The 14,953-nt window shown below is 45.5% G+C and overlaps 1 protein-coding gene across 1 annotated transcript in view; it reads left to right on the top strand.

The window, feature by feature from the left end:
• The first annotated feature begins 3,489 nt into the window (after positions 1-3,489).
• SLC25A38 (solute carrier family 25 member 38) overlaps positions 3,490-14,953 on the top strand; it is a 547,641-nt gene continuing 536,177 nt past the window's right edge. Inside the window, exon 1 of the mRNA XM_069654371.1 lies at positions 3,490-3,673. Coding sequence (XP_069510472.1) covers positions 3,602-3,673 — 72 coding nt within the window. The 5' untranslated portion in view covers positions 3,490-3,601. The remainder of the gene's footprint in view (positions 3,674-14,953) is intronic.

Genomic DNA, 14,953 nt, shown 5'->3' with positions numbered 1-14,953 from the left:
GAACGCCACCTAACGCCCACCTTGGACGACATTATTGGGGAACTCCAGGGAGCAAAAGTATTTTCGAAACTGGACTTGAGATCTGGGTATCACCAGTTAGAGCTCCACCCCGAGTCAAGATACATTACGACCTTTACGACTCACGAGGGGTTATATCAATATAAAAGACTCAGTTTTGGGATCTCGTCTACGGCAGAGGTCTTCCAGAATGCCATCAGGGGGGCACTGTCTGGACTCAAGGGGGTGATCAACATGTCGGACGATATCCTAGTCTTTGCCCGACTGGAGGCGGAACACCTAAAGCGCCTAGAGAACACCCTTGAAAGGCTGCGTGACCTCAGTTTAACACTACACAAGGAAAAATGTGAGTTCCTAAAGATAGGTTGGAGTTTTTTTCGGATTTGTCTTCCATGCTGGGGGCATCTCCCCGGATCCCGAAATGGTAAAGGACATCCGAGAAGCGACCCCGCCAACCTCACCAGCGGAAATCAGGAGCTTTCTGGGGATGGTGACTTATTGTGGTCGCTTTATCTGTGACTTAGCCTCCTTGTCGGAACCCCTGAGAGCGCTCACCAGAAATGACGCTGCATGGAACTGGAGCGGTAAGGAACAGAAGGCGTTCAACGACATCAAGAATGCCCTATCGGGACAAGAAACAATGGCCTACTTCAACCCTGACCGGGAGTCAGAAATCGTGGTTGACGCCAGCCCCGTAGGACTGGGAGCGGTCCTCCTGCAGGCAGACAATCAGGGGACCATGAGACCCATCGCCTATGCCAGCAAAGCTCTCACCGAGACAGAGAAGCGGTACTCCCAAATTGAACGAGAGGCCTTGGCCATACTATGGGGTTGCAGGCACTTCCGGATCTACATTTTGGGAAAACCAGTAGTCGTCCTAACGGACCACAAACCACTCATCCCGATCTTGTCGGGGACTTCGTCCAAACCACCACCTCGCATAGAAAGGTGGATGCTTTCACTAATGGAGTACGGTGTCAAACTACTATATCGGCCGGGTAGAGACAACCCAGCAGACTATCTGTCCCGCCATCCAGGCGCTGGGCGACCACGGGACTCAGTGGAGGTGGCTGACGGCGTAGAGGCAGTTCACCTAGCAGTTGAGTCGGTGCTACCCGTCGCCCTGGCCCGCCAGGAGATTGCGGAAGAATCCAACAAGGACAAGACATTCATAAAGATACAGCTTGCGATGGCAAGTGGGGAATGGCGCAAGGTCCTTCAGGATAACTCCCGGAGGAACGCAGGGGCACAGAAAGACCTGCAAGCCCTCTGGAGGGCGCGACATGAGTTGTCCGTAGCTGAGGATGGCCTCCTGCTAAGGGGTCACCAGATTGTGATTCCAAGGACACTGGTTGACAAGGTCCTACACCTCGCCCACAATGGCCACCAGGGGATGGCTAAGATGAAAGCACGTCTGAGACTAAAAGTCTGATTCCCCGACCTGGAAAGCAGAGTGGAGGAGTTTGTGAAAAATTGCATCCCCTGCCAAGCAGCACGCCCTGTGGAGAAGGGCCCACCAATCCAGGCCAGGGAGAGGAGCGACCAGCCATGGGGGACGGTTCATGCCGACTTCGGGTCCACAGGCCGAGGGTTATACTTTCTGGCGGTGACAGACCAGTGGTCGCGCTATCCAGAGGTGGAGCTGGTTGAATCCACGGCCAGTGACCACACCATCATGGCCTTGGAGAAAATGTTTGCCACACATGGTTTTCCCCTGGAGATATGTTCGGACAATGGGGCACCATTCAATGGACAACAATTTGCCCGCTGTTGTGAAGAAAGAGGGATACGACACAGGAAAGTCAGCCCCCCCTGGCCGAGGGCTAATGGAGAGGTAGAGCGCTTCATGCGAACGCTCAACAAAGTGTTTCGCATAACGGCGGATGGGGGGCGAAGACCTCCGACGCAACCTATTTGACTTCCTTTGAGAATACCGCTCGACCCCGCATCAATCCACCGGGGTCGCCCCAGCAGAGGCACTCTTCAAGCGTATACCAAGAGGGCTGCTCCCGGAAATTGAAGGTCGTCATCCGGGAGAAATTGATAATGAACACGTGCAAACGGAGAGAGCCGCTCAAAATGAAAGGGAGACAATCCGAAGGAGACTCCCAGAGAAAGAGATTGCCGTGGGCGACACTGTGCTTGTGCGAAACAGGAGAGCAGAAGGGAAGTTGTCGCTACCATACGAAACGCAGCCCCTGGGAGTGACACATGTCAAAGGATCAATGCTTACCGCCACCAATGCGGGAGGAACAGTCACCAGGAACGTCTCGTTCTTCAAGTGCATCAGAGCTGTGGAAACGGAGGAGACCGACACACAAGGACCAGAGCAGAACGCAGGACCGACACTGAGACACGATGAACCGCCAGAGACTCAAGGGACACAAGATGTGCCTCAGGCCGAGGCACGCGGATACCCGAGCCGGGCGGGGCGCAAGCCGCCGCAGCGGTTCCAGGACTTCATTATGGACCCTGCCTCGTAGTCAGTACATTATGGACAGAGAAGGTTTGAAGAGTGCACTGTTAAATATAATGTTTGTTAAAGTTTACTGTTTGGGGGGAAAAGGAGGGATGTTGCGTAGTAATATGCTAGTGCGCGCATGCGCGAGCGATGACGAGGCTCACGCATGCGCAGTGTAAAATAAAGACGGCCCGCTGCAGTTCGCGCTGGGGACCCGAGCAACCACACGTCTCCGGCGTGTCTCCTTGTGCGAATGCCGAGCGCATGAGTGAATGCTAGCGTGGGGCCGCTTCTGCCTGGGCACTCGCCGTCCCTCCGCTCCTCTGTACCTGCAGGAGGGTCGGTCCCAAGCGTCTCGCCGGACTCCGATCACAGTGGGGCCGCCCCTCCTCCACACCGCACCGCCGACATGGCCTCCAGCAGCGGTGCGATTATAGTGATTTCAGCACCGATTTACACCAGAATTTCTTCTGTGGGGGCCTAATATTGTTGAATTCCGATATATACCGCCAGAATACAGGTTTGAAACAGGCATCTGCCAGATGAAGAGCCGGATATATTTGGGTGCTGGAGAGCTTCATGATGGGCCCATGGCCATCTTGGTCGGGTTCTCTAGCACCCGCCCCCACGCCTAATGAATACTTGCAACCTCCTGATGTTGCACCCAGATACCCTTGGGTTTGGTGCGCCTTACAAATTAATAAACAAACAAAACAAACAAAAAAATACGAGTTCTAGATCCCCCAGCGTGGCAGCAGGGGTCTCTAGAACTCACGGGTGGGGCAGAGACAGTTGGTGACTGCTGGGGAGACATCGTCCTTATGACCGCTGCTGTGGTCCCCCCTGTAATAAACATACTACGTTTATCATTGTGTCCATCCTCAACAGAGCCGTGCCACACGATGCACATACACTTACACCTACTCCTCCGCATACAATGCTATACCAAGGCTTTACTCTAACTTGCTTATGCCCATTTACGTTGTTATGTGGGCGGAGGTTCGTTTTCGGCGTCTTTTGCCAGTCCTTGTGCTCGATCCACAGAAGTTGTCAGTGTTTTTTTTTTACAGGAACGTGTGCTTGTTTTCCCGTAAAATAACTACGGCGTGCCCCTCTATAGCCATGACATGCCCGAGCGCCAGCGGATCCCCAGCTCCAGAAGCTTTAATAAGCCCTAGCCTGGATCTTGCACAGGTGATTTGACTGTTTGAACATCCATGCTCTCTATTTATTCTTGTTTATTAATACGTTAACGGTGTCCTAAAGTGAATTTTGTATGCATCTGTTTTTCCCTCTGCAACATGACGTTTAATTTGTAGGCTTTTACTTTTCGTAGTTCAACAATTAAACCGGTTTACTTTATGCCTCAAACATTGGCAGCCAGGGGACGAGAGAGCCGGTGATGAGTAGAGTTCAGCCCATCCCACCCACTGCAATGATATACAAGTGTACCTTGCTGAATGTGTTCTGGTGTGTTTGGATTACACACAGCTGACTACTGCCGAGCTGTCAGAGTTCACTTGTACGAGGAAAAGGGTGGAGCCGTGCCTGGGAAGGGATCAGGTTAGAGAACAGCGGAAAAAGCAGTCCGAGATGGGAGGAGCTGGAGAGACCGGGAATAAAGGAAGGAGCTGGCACTGGCAAACTGGGTAGAGAGAGCAGGGAAGGTGTAACTAGCATGCTTTAGACCAGGGGTCTCCAACCTTTACATTAGCTGAATAAAGGAAGGAACTGGCACTGGCAAACTGAGTAGAGAGAGCAGGGAAGGTGTAACTAGCATGCTTTAGACCAGGGGTCTCCAACCTTTACATTAGCTGAATAAAGGAAGGAGCTGGCACTGGCAAACTGAGTAGAGAGAGCAGGGAAGGTGTAACTAGCATGCTTTAGACCAGGGGTCTCCAACCTTTATGTTAGCTAGAGCTGCTTGTAGTGGAGGCCAACAGTGGAGAGCTACCAGCGGGCGATATCAGGGTGGGGATGTTTATAAACCTCAGAATTTTTACCAATTTTTTTTGGCCCGATTATTTCCCCTCTATAAATAGATGGAATAACATATGCCTTGACGATTATATTAAGAACTTCAAAAACCTCTTTGTTGCATTATTATTTATTAGTATCAGTCTCATTAAAAGACGATTATTTGTTGGACTACCACACAAATACCCTGTAATTTATGTGCCCCTTCCTTTTGCGTTTTATGCAGGCTCTCTACATGCAGGGCTCACTATTGTTTTCCCAATGTGCATTTCACACTTCAATAAAAAAACAAAAGTAATTTCCAAACTGAAAAATGCTGCTTGCGTTCACTAGTTTTCTTTTAAAAAATGTTTTTGTCGGACACCACACATACTCTGTTATTTGTGTGGCCCTCTGTGTTTCAGCTCAAGTTATATTTATAAAGATGTTATATGCTTGTCAAACTGGTTAATCACAAATACATGCTTCTGTTGTGCTGACAGCAGTTTTTAGGAAATTTAACTGTGGGTTCATGAGTGCCAACTTTTGATTTTCACTACAGGGGCAGAAATATCTCTACCTCCACCCTGAATATAAGCAAGCAACCAGCCCAACCCATCCCCTGGCCAACCACCACTGGTCGTTTGCCCTTAATGTTTCCAAAAAAGTGGATGGTGGGGGGAGGTGGATGATAATAAACACATGGAAACTCGGTGCACATCATACAGCTACTGATGCGCCTCCATATCTAAAGTGTCCTATGGCCTTTCTTTCCTCCGGTAGAAGGTAGGACAGTGGCCATGACTGTTTGTTTGTTTGTGGTGGAGGGACAGGGTGGCAGATATCGGTATAATTATGCGTACATCTCAACCCGTTGAATCACCAAGTAGTGGGAATTCAGACGAGTTCTGAGGGTGACCCCATCGAAGTCCACGGAGATGACATTTTTCTGAAGCCTAAGGATGTGGTTTGGCTTTGCTGGGATGATGAAAATTAGCCCAAAGTGGGTGACGACCCCTAGAGGACGGTGAGTTAAGATGTGAGTGTATTTGGAGAGTGAAGCGGAGGATGGTGTTTGGGGTTGGGGAGAAGCCAGACACCCGCTACTAGTTGTGTTTAGGAGGTAGTGGAGGCAGCAGGATGCCTGGTATCTATCAAAGTTTGGAGGCACGAGGAGAAAGCAGGACACCAGGTACAGTTTGGGCAGGTTTATGCAAAACATCTCAAGCCTAGTTCAAACATAATTGTTTCAATGTGCAGGCCTCTAATGAAAATGCTGCCTTTATTTTATACTTAATGAATGCAAAAGTAGTACATTTCTATATATCAAAGTGCAGAAAAAACATCACAAAAAAGATATTGTGTGCAGGCAGAAATGTCCTTTTCTTTTGACACATCATTCTCAAACCCTTGCTGCAATATCTTGGCAGTTCTGGTTCAGGGTCAGGCTATGATCGCTCTCCCTAAATGAGCTACAGTGGGGAGAGTAATTACTGAGATGATATTCACTAGGGCTGCTTGTAATTGGAAGACTAGTTACCACTCTGAAAATAATTCTGCCATCAAAGAGGCCCTGGTTTTGATTGGCCATGCACTGCAGAAATGACACAATTTAAACTTCCATTGCTATTTCAATTACGGGATATATCGTTTCCTCACCAAAGAAGGGTGTGAGGCAAGACCAATAGTGCGTTTTATGCGTAATGAGGTCTCCCTCACAATCTTCGTGAGTGTAAAAATAATATCTTGAATAGCATGTACACTACAAGCAATGGTGCCAAAAATGGAGTCTCTCTTCATGAAAATACCTTTTTGTTTTGTGATGTCCTATTATTTAATTGTATTGAACGGGTAATAAAGGTATCAGGGAACAAGGAAAGTTGCCTGAAATTAACTGATTAGGAGTGAAGGATTGGGTTGGACAAGAAGCCTAACAGTAATGCACTTTTTCAAAAGCGTTTATGAGGAAAAGATAGCGTAAGAGTTATCTACACAAATATAGCAATCAATACAAATCGGAGAATGGTGGTCAGAGGAGTTATGTAGCCAGCAATCCACAAAGGTCAAAAGACTTCAGGGGGCAATGAAAAGTATGCAAAGATGACAACGCGCTTGAACGAGGTACCGGAGGACTATTCTCCACATCAGCAGTAACTATGGGTGAAATGGTGTTCACAGCTGCCCCAAAGGCAGTAACAGTGTCATCTGCACATAATAGATGACTGGCATGTTAATGAGCTTCCCTCCGCTCACCATAACCTCGTGGACTGCAGTGATTTGCAGTCCCTCTGCCGTGCAAGCAAAAAAGCAATGTTTACAGTGTTTGTTTGCCAGCAGGCTTTCTGATTCCTGGCTGTGTCGTGGGGGCACACAAGGCCATCAGTGGTACTACAGGTGGCCACAGAAGCAGAACGTGATACTGACATCTGTCAGTGTCTTTACAAGCAGCTCCACGTGGCACAGCAGCCAAGCTCTCTGCCTGCAAGCGGGAAGACCAGGATTCGGATCCTGAACATGGGATAGCAGCAAAACACAGCAGTAAACAATTTCACCTCGGAGTGTTTATTTTTCAGTAATTGCAGCGCAGGTGACTGAAGAGGCTCAGGCGAGCTACTGGTCGACCGTTTGGCAACCTCTGCTTTAGATGAAATGACTACTGCTCTGAAGGAGTATAGGGATGAGTAATGGCAACAAGGCCACCACCATCCTACTAAACCAGTAGCGATCCCAATCATAAAAGTTAATCCGGCACAGCCCATAAGGTATACCTCCTTCGGCTTGTGTGGACGTCTAGACCCCAGTGTACGCTAGATCTTCAGAAGGGATTTGATCTGATAACAGTGGCAACCTGAGCAGTGTGTCCTGATTAAAAGAATGTCCAATCAAAGATCTGGTTTTAATCTAACAATAAAATTAGAAAAAACTGTCAAAACCCACTCTTGTGAAAGAAACACTGAGCATGCAGACTGTTGTTTACGAGCACTCTGGGTAGATGTGCAGTGGTATTCAGGCAATCAGATTGGAAACCACGTCAATGTTCTTGAAGAAAAAGGTTTAGAAGTGGGACTTATGATGCCAAAATTGGACCAGGTAGACCTGCTTCTTCACAGTACCTTCATTCTTTGTCTTGTGGGCTGGACAGTGCGGAACTGGGCGTTTTCCTGCCATTTAATCTGTGTCGAGACAGACCAAGTCGTGTTGATCCAGCGGCAAGTTGGAGTCGAGACTGTGCCTCGACTGTGCCTCGACTGTGCCTCTGTGTGGATCGAGTCAGCACTTGAGGTGATGTGCCTTGATGGATCCCAACAGTTCGACTTGACCACTGATTTGGTCGAAACAAGGCTTCCACTGAGTTGTGCTAGTGGTTGAATCGGGTCAAGATGATTTTCTGTTGGGTTCAGACGGTGCTCGGTATGCGAAAATTTGAATGCTTCCTGAGCGGTGAGCCAGCGCTCGAGTCACAGAGGCGTTGCTTTTCACTTGTGGGAGATGGTGTTGAGTTGGCTCAAAAAAGCAAGTAAGCAGCTTGAAGTTCGTACAGTGCCAAAAGCAGTACCTCAGGTCCTTTGTCGGCTCGAAGTGCGTCAGACACTGTCAAAGGGCCTCAAAGAGTTCTTGTGGTGGTGAAACAGAGTTGCAGCTGCTCTTGGAATTAATTCAAGACAAGGCAAGTCCTTCTTTTCTTTACCCCCACTCCAGGAAATTGTCTGACACTTCCTGGGGTCGTTCCCCCTGCCCTCCTGTGAATAGTGTGCTGGTTCCAGTACAGCCAGTCTTAGTCCAACAGCAGTCACCTGCACTCGTTCCTGGGGATGGTTAGAGGACAGAGCTCACCTCTGCCTTGAATGCCTTCTGTTCTCAACTCCATGGCAGAAGAATTTGGGATCGACTGTATCCCCAAAAGATGCCCAGATGGATTCGTCTTAGTCTCGAGATTAATCAATACATGTGGGGTGTCCCTTCCTTTTAAAGGTAAAATGCCACAGGGGATTGGAAGGTTCGAAATTGAGGGGAGCTGAGAGCCATTTAGCTCCTGCTTCTAGCGTAGAAGAGCCCGGTTAGCCTAAAAACAACAGTTTCCAGGAGCTACATTTGGCTCCCTAGGCCAATTGATACCATACTAACATACATTAACTTTGAGTATTTGAGAAAGCTAATAAAGAAGTATTAGGGCACATCTAGTACACATTGAAACATAATGAATCACAATGGACAAAAGGTTAAAATGTGGAATTTAGATTTGTGGTGCACTGGGTACTAGCTCCTGTGTTCCTCAGCGGTAGCTCCTGACTACTGGTTGATGCCTGACACCCAGGAGCTGGTTTAGCTCCTGCTTATCGAATCTTAATTTTGAACCCTGAATTCGTCCTGACAAGCCTGCTATAAGGGGGTCCAATCCCTGTTGTTGCAACAAATGCCCTTTGACTTATGACACCACATTCAGAGTATCTTGCCTGCAGAAAATGCAAGGGACAGGAAGAAGGAAGAGAGTCTTAACAGAAACCAAGATGGTTGGATCCTTTTCCAAGCATATCTACCCTATCTGGCTCTAACTCCTCCCCCTTCCTGTGGCAGCGGACTTCAAAAGGAGTCTAGTGGTCATCATGCTGGTTTGAGATTAGCTCTGTTATCAGTGCTGCCTTTGAATCACTGGTCATGGAGTCTATGCCTGGGGAGAAGCTGTTACCCTTCCTGTAGCAGAATCAAAGTGCTGGCTTCCAGGCTTTTGTCCCACATAGCAGTTGTGGATACAGTCAGGCCAGACGCCAGTGTACACCAGGCCTCTCATATCTGGTTCTACTCAAAGGTTGACACCAGTGTGGTATCCAATTGCTGTAGCTTTATAATTGTGTGCTCTTGGTAGACACCATGCACGGTTTATGTGTAGTGATGTACGTGCCACCAGATTGACTAAGGCATACAATTATAATAATCAGAGGTGCTGGAGATGAAAAAAGCCACCTTTGCCTGCAGGCACTGTGTGTCCGAGCAGCTGTTAGTGATGTCCATGTGGCCTTTGAACCTCTTCATTATCATTGTAGAGCTGGAGCTGTAAATGTCAGGAGAGAGGTTACTGCATGCATTATTATTTTGTTGTCGATAGAAAGGGCACCTGGCTACTTAGTTGCTCTGTAGGCTGACATTAAAAACACTGAAGGTTGATGGCTTTAGTCATAACCACTGGCATTGCTCTGGGCAACTCTCCACACCATCATCTTTCAGGGTGCCCTGCCATTACAGGAGAAGGAAGACCATGTGCTAATAAAGCTCGGTCCAACTCTAAAGGGGCAGTCTAGTCCAAACTGCTAGGTCCCATTCCTTCTGCACAAGAGCAAAAGCAACTCCAGACATGATTCAGCTTCAGGCATTTATAGTGACGTGTAGCCTGGCTCTCCAGGCCCAGCAGGCTTGAAGCCCACATACCTGTTCCACACTCAGTGAATTAGCAAAACTGAGGGATGATGGCAGGAAGGTTTTGATTGGCTAAAACATATTTTGCAAAATGTCACAGAGCAATGACCGTGGTTAAGATTAATTCTAAATCTTCCAATCCTGTTTTTTTTCCTTTTAGTGTGTCCCCCAAATGAGCAGATGTATGCCTGTCTATTGCTTTCTGTGTGCTTTAACAAACCAAACTTCTCCTCATTGGTGTGGGTCAGCAAGGCCAAAACATATCTGGGGTTTCTTTTGTTTCTGTGCAGATGGGACATGTACCGTCAGTTCAGGCTGGGCTGCTCCCATTTGTTGTCAGTACCAATACTGATTTATATACAGGTTGTTCATTCTAAATGACAGAGGTGTGCATAAAAAAGGGTGCTGTGAGGGGTCTGAAATGTGAGGTGGAAAACTTTGTGAACGTTTTTCAAAAGATGCCATTTAATTAACTTAATCGGTTGGATAAACGCCTCACTATCCCTACCGTTGATTTCCCTGCCTATAATAAACTAAAGTAAAAGGAAACGCTCTTAACAAAAGGTTTCTGTCCCTCACATTTGTACATACAATAACTCAACAAGGTAATATATTGCAATTCAAAACCAACAAATATAAGTTAAATTTGCATCAGGATAACAGTCTCTCCTTCTTATCTAGGAGAATTCCCCCTTCCCCAGTTTCAAGCAGGATTCTGTTCAACAGTTCCAAAAAGAATAAGGAAACCTGTCTTGTAACTAAGTTCCAATGCAGTTCCTTTTGATTCCAAATTGACAACAAAAGTTCCAATACTTCAGATTGTTCATCACGGTTGGTCCGCTTTCTACTTGTGACACAGAGTTCAAATGAACTTATTCTCATAAACCAAGAACACCTCCTTAGTTCAACAGAATTAACAGAAATTGGCTGTCAGGATTATTCTGCAGCAATGTTCGATTATTCTGCAGCAGTTTTCTCAACACTAGGTTTGTCAGGATGATTCTGTAATACTTCATAAAGACATCTTAGTGGTTTTGCCATTTCTTCTTCACAACATTTCACCACTACACCACAGTACTTCATCAGCTTCTACCTGGTCTGCTCACCTGCCAGGCCCACTACTACAAAGTCCTCTGCTCTGGTGTACTCTCCTGCCAGAACAGAATAAACTACCAACTACAAGTAATTATGTGGTAAAGGTAAGCTTCCGACAAATTTATAAATATCTCTTCACAACATCACATTTTAGAATCTCTTCAGGGGAGAACCACACTAGTGCTGTTTGTTACACACTAGTCATTGACCTACGTAATGCAGGTTATGCTCCACTCCTTCTGAATACTTTCTGCTAGAAGGGCAACCTTCCTCCCACTCCTGTTCCTCCTTTCTTTCAACCAAACACTGTGAACAATCATCATTTATCACATTTAACCTTCTTTGATTAAGCAACATTGTTTATAATAATTCAGTTGTATTTCTCTTTCTTTGAATTGCTGGTATAAAGGAGCTTACTTAATGACTACTTTCTCTTGGCTTGAGTAATGGGGTTTATGGTTTTTTTTTTATTATTAAAACAAAATGATTTAGTTTGTTTCCAAACTTTTCCATTTTACATATTTACATATGTTTCATCGTAATACAACAACATGAGAAACTAAAAAATCGATAAAATTACAGCCTCTCTTATCGAGATGTAGCACAATTATTGATGCACATAGTTCATACAAAGTATGTTCTTATAATATATACACATCCATTTTTACTTGTAAAAACCATTAAGTAGCAACGACACATTGATTCAACACCTAATTTTGCTGTAGCCGCATCAAGTCAATTCAACAGCTTTAACATTTCCACATCATTAATATAGATCACATAAAGATCTATAACATAGCTGCTATTAAGCCTATACTTCAGCACTTTCTAACTTTTGATCATAACATATATAGTGGCCTGAATTATAATTTGGCAAAATGCGACAGACTTAAATCGCGACATAACAAGACTACTCCTATAACCTGCATAACATGCTTTCAGTCATTCAGCACTATTTGGGAGATGTATACTCAGAACCAAAACATTCTAAGACTGGACTCGCTAGGTGAAAGTAGACCATTCCTACTACGAGCCCTGAAGCACATATAATCACAACAGACACATTCAACGAAACATGTGTGTTCATATGCCATTTACAATGTTATTTACATGAAGAAGACAGATGTGCTACTGTGAGTTACCTAAATGTCTGATTAACCACACACAGGGCTTCCTCAATTTTACAGAGTAGTTTTGTTAAAGTCAATATCAATCTAAGATTGTCTCCTTGCATACATCTCATCCAAAAGCCTTGTCTGGCTAGCTCACTATGTACTGGGTTAAACCAGCCTAACAAAGTACTCCTATCATTCTCAATGTGTGGGCATACTATAACCAGATGTTATTGACTTTTGTCTGTTTCCGATAAAGAAGATTTGTGCCAATTCGCAAAGCACTCGCGAGTGGGAAACTGGTTCAATTTGAACCTCATATAGTTGTTTCTAGATTTATTACAAGGACATTTTGTAATATATGCAGAGAGATCCATTCTTTTTCTAAAAAATAGACCATATTCTGTATAGGTTTTATAGGAGTTGTTCAAGACTATAGTTTTAATCCAGTCCCACCTTTCTTTAATGTCACTCCCTCTTGGCTTTGGCAATGATAGTTCTGATTGACTTGTTCAAGGCTTGTTCCCTCTTTATATTTATGTTTCACTTGATCTTTGTAACAATAACCAAAACCTTTCCTTGTGTTCACAATGTCTCCACTCTGCCAATTTGGTTCCTTCACATCAAAGGCTAAGGTTCTCTTAAGGAGCTTTCTGGGGTTTCCACACGTAGGCAAACTCACTGGTCTTTGCTTCAGCGCGAAACGCTGCCGCTTCTCCTGCTCCAAGGGCACCTGCCCACTTTGGTTGCTCTCCAGCGGTCTGAGTGATCGCCAGCCACCTGGAGTGAACAAGCATTTCAGAGAGTCCCTCTCTCTGACAAAACAGTCCGCCACGGCATCGCTTCCCACTGCGCGGCCTCTGCATTTCAGAGCTCCTACTCTGCGGACCCTCTCAGGACCCAACTCCACATACACACTAGGCGTGGTCCCAGCCACTCCTGCAGCCAACAACGGTCGCTCAAAGCTTCCACTAATGCTCCACCTCCAACTGCTTCTATTAGCCCACATCTGAGGAGGTTTTAAATACCTCTCTGTGCATCTCAGGTGTGGGTCATTAACATCAATTGACTGCACGCAGCAGTTTTGTGCCTTTAATTTCCTCTTCTTCGTCACAGTACTTTGAGCATTGTGGGACTTGTAGTCCACAATGTTCAAATGACTTCTTTTCTTGACAATATCATTATTAACTTTATTTCTGTCCTTATTTAGATTCCTTAATGGAATATTATAAGGATATTATGCCCCATGGCTAAAGCATTCTACAAATGTAAAAAATAAATATAAGGAAGTTCTTTGTTTTACTTAGGAATTATAGTTTTTCGAATCTCCAATGTTAATGTTTAGCGTTTCATTTAGAATCCCCTGTAAATTCCAGGAACTTTCATCTCTGAGGATGTCTGTGACCTCAAAAGGGGTTTTCTTCTTACCAAGGCATATGTTTTTAGGATTGTTCTTATCCATAATTAGTATGGGAGGTTAACAGCTCTTTCTGACAGCGAGCCATTACATAGTTTGGTATCACTGATTCTTTCTTCCCTTGGGGAAGATAAATACAGCTTCTCACCCAACAGAGTCCTCCTGGGACCCTTCTGCTCCCCGGTGATACTCCCATCTAACACCGCCCCCCAGGGTCAGGGACAGGAAGCACCTGCCTTTCCCTGGTCACCTGAGATCAGACTTTAGGTAGGGATTTTGTGAGGATTCATACAGTGCCAAGAGTAATGCCAGTGGGTAAGATTGGTCCTAAGCTGTCTGCAGGGCCATAGCAAGTTGGTACACAATACCCCTACCAAAGTATAAGCGAAGAACAGCGGCCTTTCTTTTCAATGGATGGGCTGTACCAATGTGAGCGCTTTTCTGCTTATTTGCTAAAATCATAGATCCTCAGCTGTGTCAGCATGGAACTTACTGTGGTAGCATTGTATTGTCTTTGAACGACTGTGCAGAGTGTCTTCAAACAGCCATGTTTTTCCTGTGACATGCTAGTTCTTGACAAGTGCAGTATCTCCAGCTTCACTGTGGCTTGCTTCCCTACTTTTTAGAGCATAAACAATGATTATTCTCATGAAGTCTGACATCCAAGCACCCTTGGAATGAATAGCCACATGACTAGGTTTCTTTTGGGCCATGTCCACTTTCCATATTGCACCCCTTGACATGTTGCCCCCAATATGTTTCGTTGCGGGCTCACTAGCTGTGGCCTTTGGCTATGCCCTCTGTTCGCTTTCCATATTGCATAGGGGCGGCGGGCAGTGTATGTTTCTGCTGCTTCTGATAGAAGTCCTTCCTCTTAACTAAAGAGCTTCGTGTACAGTTGTTGTTAATGCAGGTTGTGTGCCACCCTCTCTTGAGGATGCTTCAGCAACTAACCCCAGGTGAAGGTTAAAGCACCCGATGAGAGGCAAGTCACACCTCTCGTAAATGTGGGTTGCATGGTCAGAGCGACTAGGCTTAACTCTCAGGAAAGCGTAGTAGGACAAAAGAGGTACAATTAGTCCACACACATATCTCCAGACATTACACTACACTGATATACTGAAAAATATATACTTTAATTAAGGCACACATATAAAACTATCAATCGGTTAAGTAATGTTGGTATTAATACAGATATAAGCTATGAAATAGGAGATTGACAAAGAGGCATGATTTGCATCCGTTTTTTTCTCTTCAAAGTAAAAAGACCTAATCTTTCCATAACTTGTGATACTTGGCCATCTTCTATACAACAGAAAGTCAAAAGGGTGCTCCTCAGATTGGCTAAACATAAGGGTAGTCCTCTGTCCAGAATACTATTCTAAACTACTTTCTTTCCCTTCCCTACTACTCGAAAAGAAAAGGAATACAGAACAAGCAAGACATACTTTTAGCTAATATCCCAATGAAAGGGCTTCTGAC

This window comes from Ambystoma mexicanum, chromosome 3q (assembly GCF_040938575.1).
Source record: "Ambystoma mexicanum isolate Mex_15411 chromosome 3q, UKY_AmexF1_1, whole genome shotgun sequence".
In the NCBI taxonomy this organism is placed as follows: Eukaryota; Metazoa; Chordata; class Amphibia; order Caudata; family Ambystomatidae; genus Ambystoma; species Ambystoma mexicanum.
This window is presented reverse-complemented; position numbering and strand designations above follow the sequence as displayed.